The 19,755-nt window shown below is 44.4% G+C and overlaps 1 protein-coding gene across 1 annotated transcript in view; it reads left to right on the top strand.

Moving 5' to 3' along the window:
• The first annotated feature begins 271 nt into the window (after positions 1 to 271).
• Positions 272 to 19,755, top strand: part of LOC121339259 (limbic system associated membrane protein) — a 982,855-nt gene continuing 963,371 nt past the window's right edge. Inside the window, exon 1 of the mRNA XM_041410922.1 lies at positions 272 to 679. Coding sequence (XP_041266856.1) covers positions 613 to 679 — 67 coding nt within the window. The 5' untranslated portion in view covers positions 272 to 612. The remainder of the gene's footprint in view (positions 680 to 19,755) is intronic.

A 19,755-nucleotide genomic window follows, 5' to 3' on the forward strand; every position in this document is an offset into this window, starting at 1 on the left:
GGAATATTCCTTCGCTGAATATCCTCCCCGTGCGCACTGGAGCTGGAACCTCAGGGACTCTTGAGCCCGGAATGGCTCATAGACTGTGATCCAAGAGATACATTTGTAGAGGAATGAGGGAACCATATTTCTATAGCATAATGTATATATATTTATATATATAAAAATGAAATAAATGAGCTGGCTTGCAACACTAGGTGGCAGAGGTGGGATCTGTTCTGCTCTGAGCGCTGTCCTATAAGGCATTGCTTGTTTAAGTACAGTCGCATTTAGTTGGAGCTGCAGGAGAGAGACAGAGAGATTCTCTGTGTTTACAGCCAGCCCAGGCTACGGTGGAGCATCCAACCTGGCCCCCCCTTTCTCCAGCACTTGAAGGGGAGAGTGAGAGGTTATTTGGGAATCTGGCCACCGCGGGTCAGCTCGCGCTGCGACTGGATTGTCAGAGCTGGCAAAGCAGAGCCCAGAGGGACTGAAGGGAGACACGAATCCCATTTTCTTTGAGAGGAGCGAAGAGGGAGGAAAAAAAAAAAAAAAGATAAATTGAGAGAGAGAGAGACAGAAGCGAAGAGACGGAGAAAAAGGCAGAGGAAGCGGAGCAAGTGAGAGAGAAGCATGAGGACCTACTGGCTGCACAGTATCTGGGTGCTGGGATTCTTCCTGTCCCTCTTCTCCTTGCAAGGTATGTGGTGAGTTCTTTCTCGCAACCTCCTCAAACCCTTCTGCTTTAATTGAGGCTGATGGACTGAGGATGGCCTGAAACATGGAGCTGGAAGCTGGAGCTTCCTCTCCCCCCCCCTTTTCCCCTCCAAACCTTCCCCCCACTTGCCTCAGGAAATAAGCCAAGGAGAGATTGCTGCTGGTGAATCCTATGGTTAGAGGACACTGCATGTGACTGACTTTGCTGCTGTATTTATGCTTTTTCAGAGGGGGAGTTGTGGGGGGGAGTACAGTTAAGATTTGCAGTGGGAAAGAGTGGTGGGTGAAGGTGGGTATCCCCTCCATCCACAGCTGCTGTTTCTCACCACTTTGGGTCACAAGTACTGATTCTCCTCGATTCTTTACCTTCCTGAGGAGATAAGTGTTAAGTTTCTTTTGGGTTTTTATTTTTTTTTGTTTGGTTGGTTGGTTTGTTTTTTGGGTTTTTAATTTTTTAATTTATTTTGGTTTTGTCCAGAGGGGGAGGTTAGAGAAATCTCTATGCCTCTGGTCTGTCTGCGAAAATACTATGTCCTTCCCCTCTATACCAGGAGGAAAAAAAAAAAAAAGAGAGAGAGAGTGATGGATCTCTATACCAGGAGGGAAAAAAAAAAAAAAAAGAGAGAGAGAGAGTGATGGAGGAAAGACAGGAGATGAAAATTTGTTGGGTATAGGGTTTTGTTCAGTGGAGAATTGCCAGCTGGGTTTCTTGCTTTAAGAGCCAAGTGTGAGTATGGAATTTAGTTTGAAGTGATGGCAGGCATGCTAGCTGGTGTTGAGATGCTTTCTGTAAACAGGAGTTAAGGGTTAATGCATTCCATGCTGTATGTATTAATACATGTCACACATGTACATATAATCATAGCCTTCAAAACTGCAGCTTGTGCATGATCCACAGTCACTCACACACATCAGTGATCCTTCCTGAACACACACACACACACACACACACTCACTCTCAGGGATATAGCATGGAAGATGAATAAACTCACTCTGACACATACAGTTCTAGCACATGCAATTCCTGGAGAGTCTGCTTCTCTTGTGCTCACGTTCTTCCTTCCCCTTTCCCCCCCTCCCTCCTTCAAGCCTCCATCCTGAACACTAGTGTTCGAGGTTGCTTGCATATTAAAATCCCTTGCCTGTCCTGCTGCACTAGCCTTGTAAACCTGTGTGCACACATACATACACACATATAGATGAAAATATAACTAAAGAATATTGATGTACTCTATCTGGCCTACTCTGTGCCTGACAGTCTTGCATTTGCAGTGAGCTGCACCCTTAGAGGGTATCTCGCTCACACACGGCTTTTTTCATGGAGCTTTTTTCTCACTCCTGTACATATTAGTGCAGGAGTGCCGTGCATGGAGATATGCCAGTCACAGCTTCCTCACTTCCCCTTAGCTCCTACTTTTACACACAGTCTTGCATGTACTGTTCTCTTCTATTTTGTGTCTACTAAGCAAATTCCCGTACAGACAGGCTCCCTGTCACACACACGCTTTCTATTGCAGCCTCACACCTGTCACTCCTGCAAGCCCTCACTATGGAATCCTTCATTTTTTGCCACCTTCTCACATTTGCTGAGTGCTCCTTTTCATACAATCTCACTTCTCCCATTTCTGGGCCTCGTACACATGCTTTTCACTGTCACATATTTTCTCTCAATTTACATTCTCTGAAGTCTGGACTGTGAATCCAACACCAGCACCTTCCAGCTGACTTCCCTCCTTGCTGTGAAGTGGCTATTTCTGACAGGCAAGGAGAATTTTTCCCAGCACATAGGTTGTACATGGGGTAATAGGAGAACCAATACCTGTGTAGCACAAGTAGATAATGTCAACAATGAAGTTGTGTAGCTTGGTGTGAACTTTGCCCTGCTCTGGAGGTTCAGACAGAGAACTGTCAAGACAGATGGACATTGGCAAGTCGCGTTGATTCTGAGCTTTGCTTTTCTGATGCACACTTCCTAGACTGTAGACCACGGCGCTTGCTCCACAGTGTTTTCAAGTCACAAGCCTTCCCTGAGTTGTGACCACAGCATCCTGATGCCAGCACAGCCAGGAGCTGTTTTAGTCCATCCTTATAGCTGGAGCATACGCCAGGCTACGGGCATGGACAGGCTTTTACCTTCTATTTTAGTGAGTTAGTATTGCCACTGTAGTATCAGCCACATTTCGAAGGCTTCAGGAAAGGTCTTTTGAGGTCTGTATTATCATATACCCTCTAAAAAGGCAAAGGCAACACAGCTGCCCTCCCTAGGTTTTGCGATGAGATAGGATGCTGTGGTGTTGTATGAGTGTTTGCAAACCTGGAGCTGCTTTTTTGACTGTTCCCAAACTTCTGGCATGATATAAACCAGAGCACTGCTGGATCTGGTTTCATAGCCAGCAGTAATTTCCCTTCTACTATGTGAAGAGTGAGAGAATGGGGAGGCAGGAATACTGGGGCTGCATGGGGAGGAGTAGGGCACTGCCGGAAACAAGCCTGAAGATATTTGATGGAGTTAAAAAAGGGGTGGGAAAATATTGTGCCCTTAAAAAGACCCAACAAACCAACACAACCCCCCACAATATTTATTTCAATTTAATTGTTTTTCACTGAAAGCTGTGGTAACGAGCCTTGAACGCTTCTCTAACCCTGCTGAGCACAGCTCTGTGGAGCTCTTACCCCAGGAAGCAGCAGTATTGGCTTTGACAGGCAGTGACCCCCGGTCAGAGCCCTGCCAAGACCTTCGTGAGCACATCCCTCCAGAGCCAGACAGCTGAGCCTACACCCCTGCGAGCCACCCAAAACTTGTCCATGCCCTCTCTCCCCTTTTCCTCGCTGTCCACTTGGGGGTGTACCGGTGACCGCAAAAGCATCTCCTTGCCTTTCTCCGCTCTCCCAAAGCCACCAGGCGCGGGGGAGAAGGGCAGCGCTGCTGGCACGGCCGGGCCGGGCCGAGCCGGGCTGAATGGCAGCGCTGGGGGCGCGGGGAGGAAGCGCAGCTGAGCCTGGCAGCAGCGCGGCGGCTCCGCCGTGCCAAGCGGCCAGCGCTCTGCCAGGCAGGATGCAAAGCGCTGCCTGTGCCCGGCCTGCCGGCCTCAGGGCCTTGGGCACAGCGCCAGCCTTTGCTCCTTCCCCCCTGCGGTGTTTTTTTAATTTTTTTTTTTTTTTTTTTTTCCCGTTTCCCCCCGATCACTATGTTTCCTCATTTTGGTGGATCAGGATTCTCGCATTTCTCTGCCGCTGCACTTCCAGTCCTCCTTGGCAGGCAGGTGGCTCGGAGGCGGGATGGTTGTTCCTCCTGCATGGTGCGCTGGCCTCCCTGCCCTGTGGGGGCTGGAGGAATAAAAGTACCTACACACCCCAGCACTGCTGCCGGGTGGGATTTTCTAGGATTTTCTGGTGGCACGCTGCAGCTCTTCCCTCGAATGGATTTGTTTCTTAGCACAATGTGCCCCAAAGCATTTGAGAGGTATCAGATTGTTGAAATGGATTGTAAAGCTGAATTTTTCTCTTCCTTTTTTTTTTTATCCCCAAGTCAAAAATGGGTGCATGAGTATGGGGTGGAGGAGCAAACAATTAGCATCTATACAAAATTGCATTTAAATAATTTAGAAGAATTTTGTGTTGATGTTTGCACTTTCACTTACTATTACTCTTACTTAGCTGTCAGAATGAAAATTAATTTTTATTTCCTCATCCTGAGCATTTTATTTTAAAAAATGAATGCCTTGACAAATTATACATTTCCTTCAGCATCGCTTTAAGTTGAAAATTCTTCTAAACAAATTCTCGCTGTTGAAAAATAGCAGCTGTTTCAAATCAGCAATTTGCAAAATCCCAGCTTGTTTCAATGAACCTCCCTGACAACCTCACCTAATTGGTTAATTGTATAAGAATTTGTGGTTAAAAAAAAAAAAAAGAAAAAAAAAAGTGAGATACCACCACAGACAGTTTAGTGGAGTGGATGGTTTAGGAAAGGATATGCTGAACTGACCTGTAAAGTCCTGGCAACATTTATTTATAATGTATTTCTTGAGCTGCTCCAGGGTGTTAAATGAGGAATGAGTCTGATGAAAGAAATCACAGAAACAGTCGGGTAAGTGGCATAGGCTGCTTTAGCTTGGTACACAGCACAAATATTATCTGTAAAGTCTCATGTTTTGTAACATTACTGGGCAATGCGGGTGTGAAAAATGATGTGTTTGTTAATGCGTGAGGTACGTGCAATCTGTACGGATGGAAGCAGGCACCCGAGTGCTCCTGTGCTGATAATGTGTAATGGATGGGGAGAAGGGAGGGAGGAGCAGCAACGTGAGTGCAAGTGGAGACACTCTGGTGTATGGGGAACAGCACGGGGCGATGGTGATGCACTTGGATAACATTTAGATAATGCCAGCTGGAGAGGAAATAAAAGACTTTTCCTGCTCTCCTGAATATACTTTTCTTCCTATCTGTTTCCAGTTCTCCCTTCTTGAGTAAGGCAAGGGAAGTGCTTACAGGCTGGGCTGTGTTGATGAGGAGACAACTCACTCAGCTGCCTTGCATTCCCTTAAATGATGAAGAGGTTTAATACATGAAACAATATACTTTTCTTCTAGGCTTAGGACAGGGAAGAAGTAGAGAAGGCTTTTTATCTGCAAACAGGGAGCATTGAAAAAGATATCCCAAGTGTATCTTCTAGTTCTATCCAGTGATTGCTGACCATAATAATCAATAATTATACAAGTAAGAACCCATTTCCTCTAGCTGTTATGAATCTCTGCACTCAGCTACCTGCTCAGAGAGCTTTGTTATGATAAGTAAAAATTTGCTTAATCTTTCATTCTCAGATATCTTTTCTCACACAAGAGTTTTACTAGTTCCGTAACAAAGAACCCAGTTCCCAATGTTTTTGGGCACTCCTTTTCAGCCTTGGAGCACACTTATGTGTACACTAATGGTCTGAGGAGGAGATGTGCTCTTTTATAGTTACTCTTTTCACTTTTTTCTTCCACTAGCAATAGAGCTCCTTCCAGTCAGGGTGAGGAATACAGCTGCTGTCATCCTGGGCTGCTGGCAGAGCCAGTGCTCTAGGAGAGAGCACACCCTTTCTGTGTGCTGACTGTGCCTCCTGTACGCCTTGAGGGAGCCAAGGTCCTTGCCTTGCTGGGGGACCTGGACCCTTCCCCCAGCAGATTTACCCTGTGCAAGGCTGAATTGCTTAGGGCTGGGTTAGACAGGGGATGGTCCTGCCCAGGTCCCACGGCAGCAGCAGCTGGGTGTTGTGTGCAGTTGCCTGGTGGGGCTGGGCTGGTGATGAGGAGCTGCAGCACTGCTTGCTTGCCTGTGTGCTGCACAGAGAGGACAGGTGGCAAAAGCTGATGAAGAATGAGAGCAAGGGATGTCCTTTTTCTCTGGGCACATCAGAGCACCTGATGGGTTTTTCTGTGGAAGAGGATCAGCTGAGGTGGGTGTTGTCTGACAGAGGTTGTTAAAGGACTGAATGATCTGAGTGAAGTCTGTAATGGTACCAGACAAAGATATCCTGGAGGAGTCTGGGGAAAATCTTTCATGTGTGCCTTTGAACACGAGGACGTGTTTTGCCAAATATCATCTCCTTTGTGCACAGGGTGCTGCTGGAAGGATGCAGAATTTTGCTGTATGTGGTCCCTATAGGAAGCATAAACCTTTGTTTCTTTGGTAATCCCTTTTCCTTAAAAAGGTGCATAACAGTTTCATTTGCTGCTCATACTAAATGAGCAATTATTTTGGCAACTGATGTACTCTTCCTGCTGTCAATGCATCCATGATAAAACCAGAAATATCAAGCACAGCACAGACCATCCTGTCCCACTCTGAGAGGGAGCTAAGGGCACATGTAGATGAGTATGTGAGACACAGCTGTCTCCTGGTGTCAGTGAAGGGCACACATCAGCATGGAAGGGGAAAAAAGTGCTCGGAGTACAAGATTCTTACAGAAATAAGCATAGGAAAAAGAAACCCAGCCCATTCTGTGCTATGCTGTTGCACTGTGGTGCTTTGGCTGATGCTGAATTTCCTGGAAGCTGAGGCATTCCCTTGTGAGGCAGCCCTCCAGTAGGTTGCCTGCCTATGTGGCAGCATTGCCCTGCTCATCTGCAAGGAAGGAAAAGGAAAAGAACTACAAGGGCTGTTACCCTAATTTTTCTGAGTCAAAGGAGTATTCTGTCTCACAGTGAAGTCTTGCTGGCCATATCTGCTTTATAATGTTCCTGGGGAAGAAATTCTGCAAAATTACATGCTGAGGGTAAAGGGCCCTCTACACTAGCCATGCTTATTGGTCACCCCCAAACACTGAAATAGGATTTTTCAGTGGTTGTCAGCTGTAAAGGTACTGGACTTTGAATGGTACCTCTGAGAGGAGATGGTTTTGGAGACAATGCAAGAGTATACGTATCCAATTAAGGCAGGTTAGTGTGATGTGGTTTAGTTGTTGGGTTTGTTTTGTTTTGTTTTGTTTTGTTTTTTTTTGAAGGGTTGGTTTGTTTTATAAGAAAAAAAAAAGATAGCATGAGAAGGCAGGCTTCAGAGGAGGGGCTTTGGCTTAAAGCAAAGGTGAGTGTTATCACAGCTGTGGACCCCCCCCCTAGGTTATATAAAGCATCCAAAGGAAACTCAGTTCTTGAAATTTGTTCCCTACTCTAGAGTTTGCCTCTGTGTGACCTCGTGGATGTGGGTTTCTGCATTTCTTTCTGGTTTGGCAGAGCTCTCCCACAAAAAGGGTGTCCCCCTCCTTTTTCTGGTGATGGTGATTGTGCTGCTGGGAGGGGGAAGAGGTGGCAGGCAGGTCATGAGCACTGGCATGAGGAAGGGAGCAAGCAAAGAGACAAACTAAAGGCTGTGGGCCTTTCCAATTGGGAAATCAATAGCATATGAGTATGCAATGTAAGTGTGTAATCACAGCTCCCTCCCCTCTGCCCCTAAGCACTTACATTGATGGGGAGTTGCAGTCCAGAACCAATTAATCCTTGCAACCTGCTAGGACAGTAACTATTAATATTCTTCTGCATGCACTCTGGTTGCTGCACCTGCTTGGAACCTGGCTGTTCTTGACCCTCAGCAGCTGACCCAAAGTTCCACCAAGGGAACAAGTCTCTCTCAGATCATGAGCCCTGCAGCCAGTGCACTGTTAGCTGACTTCCCCCTGTACTTGAGTGTTTGAAAAAGGAGGGATTTGCTGGTAGGTTTTGCCTGCAGGAAGGAGGGGTTATTTAAAGGGGCATCCATGGAATTTTTGATGTGTAAATGCATTTAGACTTTTCTCATGCTGGTACACCTTCATATAATGAAGTATTTACTCTTTGCCTTGTAAAGGTACTTTGTACAATGGGATCGAAATGTCCAGTTTTATTTGTGCCTGTATACATGATCTGTGCTTAAAGGTATGGCCTTTGAATAGCTCTTACTTGATTTTTGGGAAGGTGCATGTATGGGTATGGAACAGAATATTTTGTATATGTATATATATATATGTATGCACATGCATTTGAGTGTGTGCATGTGACAGAAAATGCACAAGTTGTGTGGTAAAGATGCTTGAGAAATGTTAACAAATCTGGTCCAGATTTGTATTTTGTGCAAGGGACTTGTCATGAATGTTAGTGCAGCAGGTGAATGCAGCCTGATTGCTGATAGGAATGTCTGTGTAGCTATGTGTGCCTTTGGAGTCACCATTATTCATAGTGCATTTGCATCCTATCTTGACAGAGCAGAGATTGTTGCAGTGAAACAGAATTGTTTCTGTGGCTTGGCTACCCCTCCCCATCTTTCTGTGATAGCCTCAGTGTAAAGTGGCAACTCAGTCATGCTTCAGTCACCTGGGCAGGAAATACAGCCTAGAGAGTGGCTAGGACATGTTGCACTCCTACACTTTCATGGAGAGTTTTTGGGAATAGAAGGAAGAGGATAAAAGGAGGCTTTCTTACATGCACAAGTTGCATTGTTTTTTATTTAGACCAACATGTTCAAAAATAGTACAACCTGACTGAACCCACCTTCCTTGTGTAGCTATGCTATTTTATGAGCTGGATGCAGCCTGAAGCAGTACAATCAGCAACTTTGTACTCTGGCTCTTACCTTCACTAACACAGCCTTGCTGGTTTAACTTCCTCAACAGCATGGGCTCTGTCCAGCGTGGCTGTGTTCTGTCCAGTCTCAGTTTGGGTAGCTGAGCAGGATAGACCTGCCTGGGCATGTCCTCGTTAGATGTTCTGCACTTCTGGATCTCCTGGAGAGGAAACTATTTGTCTGGAAGAGTCGTGCTGTATCGATGTTGGGCTTTTACAAACAGTAATTTCTTGGTGATTCAAAGGAAAAAAAAATCATGCTAGCTCAAGTGATGTAAGAGCAGGAATCAGTGGGAGCTAAAGTGAGGGTGTGTAAGCTCTCCTCTAATTTTATGTATCCTAAGTGCCTACTGGTGACTGGTTTCTGTACTATCCAGCAGCCACAGGGCTGCAACAGATTGGGATGTTGATAAAAAAAAAAAAAAAAAAGTCCAGCTGCAGCATGAGGTAAATGAGCTGTGGCATTGCCCCAGAGGGACCTAGAGCTACAGTCAGCAGTGCAGTCTTCCTTCTCCTTTGGCCTGCTGTGTGCATAGAGGAAAGAAAGCAAAGGCCATTCTGGCTGGCCTTGCTCTGTCTATCCCAATGTAAATATTTGTAGCAGCAGCCTTTTCTTTGGGCTTCAAGGAACCTCACAAGACCCCTGCACGTAGGATCTGCTCATCACCAAGATTTTTTGGTCTCTTTCTCTTCTTCTTCCTGCTGACCAAAGTGACCCAAATCACCACAAAAATTGAAACAAACCCCCCAAGCTCTCCTGGATGCTGAAGCTTTGTTGTAGCTGCTGTGAAGGAGGAACAGCCATGTGAAACACACTGGGGAGGCAGAAGACTTCAAGGCTTTGCTCTCTTTCTACACGCAGGGGTAACAGCTCTGAAATTCTTTTAGACCTGGGGATGCTAAGTGAGAAGAGGTTTTGAAATTGTTACAGGGAGGATCTTAGAGTAACCTTGATCTAGAAGAAACCTTCTTGTGAAACTGCCACCTTTCCTTGGTGCCTTGGTGATAATAATGTCAAGGTTTTGGGTTTGATGCCCATGTGAACCATTCACTTTAGTTGCACTCAATGGTCCTTGTGGGTCCTTTCCAACTCACAATATTCTGTGATTCAGATATCTTGAGAACTGGCAGGAACCTTGACAGGTTTCTTTCTGAACTCCTTCTGAAGTTCTCCAGAACTTTGTTGAAGCAAAACAAAGATCTTTGTGCAACATTTCTGCTTCACCAAAATGGCATTTTTCTAATAAAGAATAAAAAGGTGTTTTGTTGCAAAAAATTCCAACTTGAGTTTCAAGAACAGATTAAGGCACAAGTGCTTAAAGGCTTTCCTGTTATGTGTTGTCTTCTGTCACAAGACTGCATCAGTCTCAACTGTCATCTAAAACAAAAAAGTTCTGAAAATTGTGACCTTTATAGATGTTATCAAAAACTTGAAAATGTTACCTGAGTGCAGCCAATAGCTGGTGTCTGTCCTGAGCCTGCAGGCAGCTGAAAGTGCTGGACTGAAGATCTGCCCTCACCTTTCTTGGAACTGGATTTCCTTGAAAGAGACCCAGCTGGTGTCTCTGTGGAGGAGGGAATGTCCCGTGAGCAGACTCGTGTCCTGTAGCGGTGCTGTGTCTGAACCAGAGGAAGAGGCGTGCATGTCTGTGTGTGCATGGCATGTGCAGGGCCTGTGCTGTGAGCACCAGAATTGCAGTCTAGCCAGATAACAAGCTGTTGTTGTTTACAGCACTTGGTTCCGGGCACTTCAATTCCAGAAAGATGTAAACAAAATTAGAGGGAATTCAGAGGATTGCAAGGAGAATGATTAAGGGGCTGGAGGGACTGACTTATGAAGAATGCTTGTGAGAGCTAAATATATAGCTGTTTTGGCTAAATGACTAAAGAGGAGCTATGCTAATGATGTAGGCATACTGGGAAGGCATGAAGAATTGTCTAGTGTGGACTCAGAGCTAAAAGATTGTCTCATGATAGAAAATTTGGAGGAGGAAAGAAAAAATTGGCAGGAGAGGAAAAATAGTTAATGGAAGAAAGAGATTAGATGGTGATATAGCTTTGTTAAGGATCATGGTGGAATTGCTGTCGTTTGGGACATCTGAAGTTTGGCTGGGCAGAGCCCTGGAGAATAATCCATGCACTACAAGCATGAAAAGGTCCCTTGAGAGACAGTCTAGATACCTTAATAGATTTTTATGCTGTCATTAATTTCTGAATCACAGTTAATACTTCCAGTCTGATAAAGAGCCATATTCTTTAAAGTCTTTTTCTTTCTTGCCTTGTATTATTTGTGCTGTGATGCAAATACTGGTGCAAGACATATGAGGAAGTATTCTATATTAACAATTGAAATCCTGATTGTATCAGCTGCTTAACTCAAAGACCTTTTTTCTCTTTCTTTTAGTGGAATGTTCATTCAGATTTGTCTGATACGTGGGAAAAGGCAGCCCAATAAGGTGAAAACCCAGTGTCTGTAACTCTGTCCTGTGGGTTGTGTTAGGCTTTGACAGGTTCTCCGTTGACACGCGTGGTACATAGAGGCTCTGCTCTTCCTTTACCTTGCATGTTCTCAAAATGGGTAACTGGACTGCTCCCTTCAGGCTCAGAAGCTGCTGTGGTTGAGCTCATAGCATTCCTGGCATGTCACAAGAGCTGAGCCCTCCCAGGGCCATCTGTGAGCTGGAGGGAGTTGGGCCAGTGAGGGAGGCAGCAGCAGAACACGATGCCAGGAACCTGCCGAGCTGATCAGCAGCACGTGGGGATTGCCCTGCTGGTTTGCTCTTATCTCACCTACAACAAGAACTGAAGAGTGATAGTGAGATTGGTGGTGTTGGATGCTTGGTTTAATGGGAATGGGAGCAGACAGAAATGAGAGCAAGTTCTGTAGTGGATGCTTGCTGGCACCATGGACTTCCAGAGGTAAAAGGTATTGCAGCTTGAATGAAAGAGCCAGGATACATAATGGGAATTATCCAGACTGAAGATTTTTTGTGCCATGGATGCAGACCCAGAGAGAGTTCATCATCGTTTATTAGCTCAGGTACAGCACTATGCAAATTGCAATCTGTTTCCTAGGCTGGAAGCAAGGAGCACCATCTTGCACTGCATGCAGTCCAGGCCGTTCAGTGTTGCTGGATCTTTCCCAGTCAGTGCAAGGCCTGTTTGAGGGCCTTAGCAGCTCAGCAGTGCCAGGGAACAAAACATGGAGACTGCTGACTCTGGGTGGAAATTGATGCTACTCAGCTTGGACTTTTTGACTAGCCTTGTTATGTTCAAGGTGGCTGCTAGTAATGACATCCTTAGCACATGCACCTCAGCAAGGTGCAGGAGCTCATCACCTCAGATGTGGTGCAGTGGGAGTGCAGTTGGGCTCTGGCTCTGAGCCAGAGAAAAGAAACATTGTAGACTGGGTTGTTTGTGCTGAACATGTTGATTTTTGATGTTGGAATCTCCTCTTTGAAAAATATGCCAACCCTGGAAAGAATAAAAAAATCCCCCCTTACCCCCACCTTTGCATTAGATAGAGGTTCTGTGTTTGTGCCACAATGGAAAAACTGGGAGATGTGAGAAATTAACTAAAAGATGATGAAGTGGAAAAGATTAGAAACACTAGAGGTGATAATCTGCGTTGGCAGATATGAATTGCTCTGGAATGGTAGTGTGGTTGCTCGTGGAGTTGGAGAACTTGGAATACAGGTTCAAAGACCAATGGACCTATTGTTTCCCCTGTATTATTTTGGCAATCTCTGTGCCCTCTAGCGGCACAACTCATCAAGGGGAGTGGAGAACTGCTGCTCCTACCATTTGCAGCATCACCTAAGAGGAGGGACTGTATGCTTGCAGCCCAAAGGATGAGGTTTCTCAGCCCTGGCTCACTGCAGAGAGAAGGATGTGGTGAGAGCAAGATAATTGGTGTAGTAATTGTGTTTTTTGCACACAGGAAATTGATTTGTTACAGCACCTTTGAATTATTGTTCCGTAGGATTTTGCTAATCTCATTCTAACCCCAGCAGAACGTTTGTCGCTTTGCACCCAGCGGTTGAGTCAGAGCGCGATGCTGCTGCCTCCTTTAGCTACTGGGGCAAAGGCACAGTAGCAGGAGACCTTGAAACACATTTCTGCAACTGGGGGTACAGCATGGAGCTCTGGGTCCCCTCTCTGGGTTGCATGAACTGCAACTCTGGACCTAAGGTGTTTACAAGGAAGAGAACAATTGGTGGCAAACTTGTGGTTGTTTGGCTGTGCTGAACTTCTGAAGAAAAACCCAAGCACTTCAAAGGCAGAATCAAAAATCACTCAGACATCACTTTTCTCAAATTCCTATATGTATGTCTAACAGCAGCATTACCTAATAGCAATGTTCATAGGAAGGGGAACTCTTCTCAAATTCAATTTTTTTTTCTGCCATTCACATTTGACCTAAGTGAAAAAAGTGGATTGATACTATATAGTCACTACTTCTGTTAGTAGCCAGAGCTGGTGCTGTAAAAATTATCACATGAATAGTAAAAAGAGAAACTGTTTGGGAAAATATGTTTGTTTTATGAAAACTGTTACAAAGAAGAATTTATTGTAGCTAGGATGGACTTTTTGAAAGAAGTGGAGACTGCTTCTAAGCCAGTACAGTATAAGACATTGAAATCTATTTCTGTTCCAAAATACAGCAGGATCTGGAACATGGCTGTCCCACAGTTCAGAAAGCACATTAATCCCCAAGCCCTGGCCTGCTTTGGAGAGGTCTAATTTTTCTCTCCAGTTGTGTTTTTAGCCACCATACGTGTTAGAGCTCTGTGACTTGCACCATTCAGTGGGGCTTGCCTTAAGTGCTAGACAGTAGGCAAGCAAACTAAGTCTGCACGTGCCGCACAGACACAGGTGAAGAAGTTCACATTTCCAAAAACGCCCTGGTCCCAGATCTCTGTTCCTTGCCTTGCTCTGCTGCAGGCAGGTGGTGGAAGAGCCCCTACATGTCACAGCAGATGGCTGAGAAAGGCTTGTAGGCTCTGTGAGCAGAGGTGGCAGCAGCAGCAGCAGCACAGCCCTTGCAGGTATCTCAGCAGCAATATTGGGGATGGTGGCCACAGAAGGAGAGCTGACACTGTGTATTTGCCTTGGCAGTTTTGGAGGTGGGCAGCTCTGTCGCATTTGTAAAATGTACAGTATGGTGTCTGCTCTGCAGTCAGTGTGGTCCATTTCTTTTAATTCCTGATGTTGGCTCACTGCAGCTGCAAGGAAGGGGAAAACATAGCTCTTTTCTTTCATCTCCCTGCATTAAACTTTAACCACATATCCCACTTCATGTTTTCTACTGCTGCAGCTTTATGACCAGAACAAGGGACCAAAGATGTACTTGTAGTAAAACCAAGTAGTCCAACAACTTTTATGATGTCTACCTCCTGCACCAGGGTTATACTGAGAATGTGTGATCTAATGTTTTTTAGAAAACCATCAGTTCTGCATTGGAGTTTGAGTTCTGCTCTGTGGCCTTACTTGTTGTTGTGGGGTAGAAGATTGCCTAATTCCTTTTCAATGATTTTTTTGCTTTTTCAGAGTATTTTATGTGAAAAAACCCCCAAAAACCCAACAAAAAAACCACAAAGAAACTAACAACAACAAAACAAACAAGGAAGAAGAAAAAAAATAACTGTAAGGGCTATTTGTCTGGTTTAGGTAGACCCAAAGTAGAGTCTCTAATCCAATTTCGTGGAGCAGAGGCTTCAAGCCTGGATTTATGCTGTCTCTCTCTAGGAGGTTAAGGATGTGCTGTTCAGTTTGGTTGTCCTTGGCAGTACCTGTTCCAACTAGAGAAATCCTAAACTGGGACGTGTCTGTGTGGGGAAGTGTTGTAACCTGTGTCCTCTTATCAAAGATTGTTCTGCCCTACTGAGTGAAAGAATACTTTTACCCTTCTGCTGATTCCCAGAAGTTTGTTCCTGTCTTGTTTGTTCCTCTTCTTGAGGGTACTCCAACCACAGGATCTTTGATCCACTCCAAGCAAATTTCTTATGGGGTCTGATCTGGAACTTAAGGGTTGCATATTGGAAACCAGACACATTATTTAATTTGCAGAAACTACAGGATCGGTGATGTGAATGCGAGAAATAAAGCACCTACTCGGATTCTTGCATTCAATAGTGTCTTGCAGTGCAGGCTGGCAGTTGGAAGAAACACTTTTTCATGCATAAATTTGGGCACCTTTGAGTTGCAAATGACTAAGAGACAATAAAACACACATTGCCACTTTCATGGGGACACCTTTAAAGCCAGGACTGCGCTTTCAATTAACTCTGCCGTATGTGGCCAAAGTCGACAGTGCATAAAACTTTGATAATTTCACATTTTAAAAATGTATCGGAAACTCTCATTCATATATCTTCACTGAAAATTTCATGAATTGCACATTTCCTGGTGTTAGATGTTCAATAAACTTAAATTATGCAGCAATTTACATCTAGAAGATTTGCTTTAAAACTGAAGACTGGCTTCTTGTCTTCTGGGTTGAGAACAGCTCTTTCTTTTTCTGCTTCCAGCAGTTAGAATGGGCAGCTTTGTTCAGAAATTGTTGGAGATCTCTACTGAGCACTTAGTAGGAAAAACTCTGACATGAGGGAGAGGTGAAAGGTATCAGCAAATGGCTGGACACGGGTGTATCCTTGTTTGAGCCTGATGTTGCATTTTTATTCATTTCATGGGCATCAGTATTGGATCTATCCAGAAACTTTTCAGCAAGACTTTTCCATATTTTAGTGTATTTTCAACTAATTGGGGAACTTGAAATTAGAGGGAAGAGCAAACTTGAATGAAACCAGTTTATGAAATCCCAGATGGAATTATTAGCAAAGAGTAATTCCAGGACAGGAGTAGTCAGATTGCTGGGGACATCTCCCTAGACCATAAACTCCCAGTTTGAGAGGAAGAAATTATGGGGTGTTCTATCCATTGATGCAGACCAGTTCTTGAAGTACCCTGCTCATCTCAAGAAGTGCTTTATTTCCATGCCGTATCCAAAGCTGCGCCTTTATCTGAGTAGCCTCAAAGGAATAACATGCACTGTGATGAGGAAGACTTTAGACAAAGCTCTCTGGAGCTATTTCCTCCCTTTCAGTAATCTCATTTCAAAGCTTTTAATGGTTACCCAGCTTTCTCATCCTCCTTGTCCTTACTGCAATCAAGCTGAGAGGATAAGCAAGTCCTAACACACTCCTGCTTTTCCACAAATGATCTCTATTCTCAACTATGGATGAAGAGTAAGGAAGAAAAATCAGAGCCCAAGGTTCCTTTGTGCAGTCCTGGGATTGCATTGATTCTGACAAGCAAGCATTCTCATGCTGATTTGTTTACCATGACAATGATGGTTTGTAAGACAGGTGTCTTAAAATTGCCTCAAAGTTCCCAAAGAGTGCTTCTAATTAGGAAATAAGGAAATAGCTTCAACTTTCTCCTGCAATACTGCTTTGTGTCTTCCTTCACCTGTGACATCTAGGAACAGGAAGAAATAGGACATACTATGCAGTTTTGTTTGCCATCAAAAAAAAAAAAAAAAAAAAAAAATAAAAAAGCTCTGTTATTCTGAGCTGACCATATAGGAACCAAGGGTTAAGATGTTTCTTTAAAGTTGTGAGCTAAGCTGGCAGCAGAGCAGAACCTAGAGGACTTGTTCTCTGTCCAGCTCCCTTGCACAGCACTCCTGTGCCTAATGCAGTACCTCCCTAGTTCGAGTCTCCCTGGGCAGGGTAATGGGCAGCACTGCTGGCAGAAAAGGTGAAGGAGAGAGCAGAGGTGCAGGGCAGTGGTCAAGGAGAGGGAGGCTCCCTGTTGTCTGTAAGGAAGATGCCTGAAGGAAGGAATGGAGTGGCTTTGACAACAGTGCGGGGAGGAGGGGAACAGAAGTGCCTGACAAGCTTTTGAAGTTCTGTTGGCTTAATGAGAGCTCTTGCCAAGACACAGTCTGCATAAACCATCAAGAGAAGATGGCTTCTCCCAGGGCCCTTGCAGCTGCACTAGGCTATGATAACAGAAATTAACTTCATCTCCTTTGTCTTGCTTTCCAAGAGCCCCAGAATAGTAGTTATGAAAACGGTGCTGTTTAATATTGTCTTTGATCGAGCAATCCAGCGGGAGCCCTGGGCTTGTTCAGCTCAGCTTTGTTAGTTTCAGACCCCAAGGCAACAAGCCGTTGCCTTCAAAGCCCAGGCAGGGCTGCATTAAGTGTGAGGCGTGCAGCAGAAATCCCAGTTTGTCAATTCAAATGGTGCTCACCTAGCAGCAGTGACTGTACGTAGAGATCCACAGCAAAATGTGGGGAGCAGGGTACACGGATATCCCCTCTGGAAAGAGCCTATCTCAGAAGCCAACAAGCAAGGCAACACCCTCAAAAGACAGCAAAACAGGGTGGATCTTTCCTGTTATTATCCAGTTTTAACATGCTGCCTTTATTTGTTGCCAAGTGGTGTCCCAGTACACTGCAGCCAGGCAGTGTGTCATGCATGAGGACAACATCACTGGAGAAGAAAGCTTCCATTAGTCTCCTCCACCTCCCTATGGCAGATGGGCATCTTTCCTCCAACTCTGCCCTGTGGGCACTGCATGGCCAAGGCCTCTATTCTAGTCGGCTATAAGCACTGGAAGCCACTGAGCCTTTGACTTAGCACAAGTCAACTCTCGGAGCTATTTGCTACTTAACCAATAGACAGCATGAAAGCAGCTACTGAAAAAGGTCTGTGCTAGGGGTGGTGTGCAGGAGGGCCTGTGGAAACCAGGAGGTATAAACAGCTGATCTGTTTCCAGATGGGTGGTCACCTGAATGCACTGTAACCCATGGGGACCCAAGTGCCGGGTCTAATGGTCTCTCTGCAGGCTGAGAGATGGAACTATGTGCTGAGGAAAAGACTGGTGCACTTTTTTTGTTTAGTCTCTTTAATTGCTTAATTACAAGACTCATTCTGCTTTGTGTCCCCTTGTATGTCAAACAGGGGTGTGATCAGCTTTTGTTAAGTGGTTGTATGGGGCTCATGAAAGTTATAAATAGGGCAGGGACTCTTTTGAGGCCTCGAAGAACCCACTTCTCAGTTTACTGGGAACTGATGACCATGGTGCTTAACCTCAATCTTCACATCTCTGTAAACTACATCTAGAATAGGTTTGATTATGAAATGTCCTGGAACCTGTTGTGCTACTTTCCACTTATTATGGAAACCGTGTGCTCCCATTGAAATAAAGGAGTACCAAAGGTATAATATTTTAGATACACAGTTTGTTATAATAAAATTTAGAAAGTTGGAGGAGTTTCAGAAGCAAGTAGTTTAGTGAAAATATTTCATGTGACAAGGATAACACCTGCCATTACTGCAGTCAGGGTAAGATTTAGACAGGCCATATAAGCACTTCAAGTATATATTCTCTCAAGCCTGACATAAACAAATTGATGTTTAGTTTCCAGAACCAGGTGTTCCTGAGCACTGTTAGAGAAAATAGAACAAGGATCTCCTTTCTGTTCCAGTAGTGCTTGTCGTAGCACTGCACATTGTTTTGTTATGTGCAGTAATGCTTGACACCTCTCTTCAGCTTAGCAGGCAACCAAAGGGACTCACCTTACAGCATGCTCTCGCTTCCATTTTAGGAAGGATCAGCAGAAACTCTGGACAGCAGTTGAAGCTTTTCTGAGATTCTGATTCATTGCTTGCCTCTTGAAATTATTGTTGTTTCTCTGATTGTGTCCCAGTAGGACTTCTATTTCTTCTCTGTACTGTGTAAGGCAACACAGTGACAGTGAGAACTTCATTGATCCAAGTAGAAAGAGAAACATAAACGATGGCAAAAGTTTTGTTGTTTAAAGGTAACTGATAACTGCAGAGGAGGGAGTTGCTTTTGCTGTGGTGAAATAAGTTACATTCCCTCTCTGAAGCTGCTCAAAGAAGTGACCATAGTTTAAAAAAAGCTCATGCAAGTGTGAGTAACACAGGCTTAGTGCTAAGAGGCAAAATTTTGGGGTCCCCATCAAGTTTTGTCCTTAATAGGATCTACTTCTGTCTCAGCATGTCAATGTCCTCTCCTATTAAAGGAACAGAGGGACACTGTAGAATTTTAAGAAGAGGTTTCATATGGTCAGATGCTGAAGAAGTACAAAGAATTTCAGATTATGAGCTACAGGAGAAAAGATTAAGCATGTAACTTCTAGCTTCAGTCCTGGATGCATAGGAGGTGGATGGAGGGTAAAGGAGGCTGGAAATTAAAATAAGCCAATATCCTAAACTATATTTTAATTGAATTTTCAATATCTTCACCTTGGATATTATTATAGCAGGCATTAAACCCATGCACATTATTCTGTGACTGTATACTATGTACAGTAAGAGGTCCAGCTATTAAAATGGGAGAGTATAAAAAGATCTTTCAGTATGCCTTCAAAATTGCTCAGTACTGTTGCTTATGCAATATTTTCTATTTTTGAAAGCTTAGAAGCCTGGAATTAAGTAGAGGAGAAGCCTTTTTAGGTTGGCAGGGCAGTTCTTCCCCACTTGACCAGTGCAAGCTCTTTCACTGCAATGATAGTTAAAATCAGCCCCCTCACATCCATGCTGTTTAATTACAAAGGAAAGCCACAGCATTTCAGAACAGAAAGATATGGGTTTGTTAAGATACTGGACTGATCCTCAGGGGGAGCTGAGCCTAATTCCTGCCTTTGCCACAGGCTCTCTTTAAGTCAGTCAATTAATCAGTTTGTGCCTTAGCTTACCTGTCTACACAATGAAAATGAAGACAAAGGAAGCTCCAGCCCCATCTTCCCCATACATAAAAGATGCTCTCTGTGTGATGGGTCCCAATCTTCTCTCTGTTCTTTTATTGCTGTTTGGCATAAAGGTGTCTTCTTTCTAGGAGGGAAGTTCAGTTGATCTGTGCTTTCTTTTTTCAGTGTTTCTCTAGCTCCATGGATACATGTGGTACTATACCGAGTTAGGCAGAAACCAAGTCTTTGCCATAA

This window comes from Onychostruthus taczanowskii, unplaced genomic scaffold (genome assembly GCF_017590055.1).
Source record: "Onychostruthus taczanowskii isolate IOZ18803 unplaced genomic scaffold, ASM1759005v1 scaffold34, whole genome shotgun sequence".
Classification (NCBI taxonomy): domain Eukaryota; kingdom Metazoa; phylum Chordata; class Aves; order Passeriformes; family Passeridae; genus Onychostruthus; species Onychostruthus taczanowskii.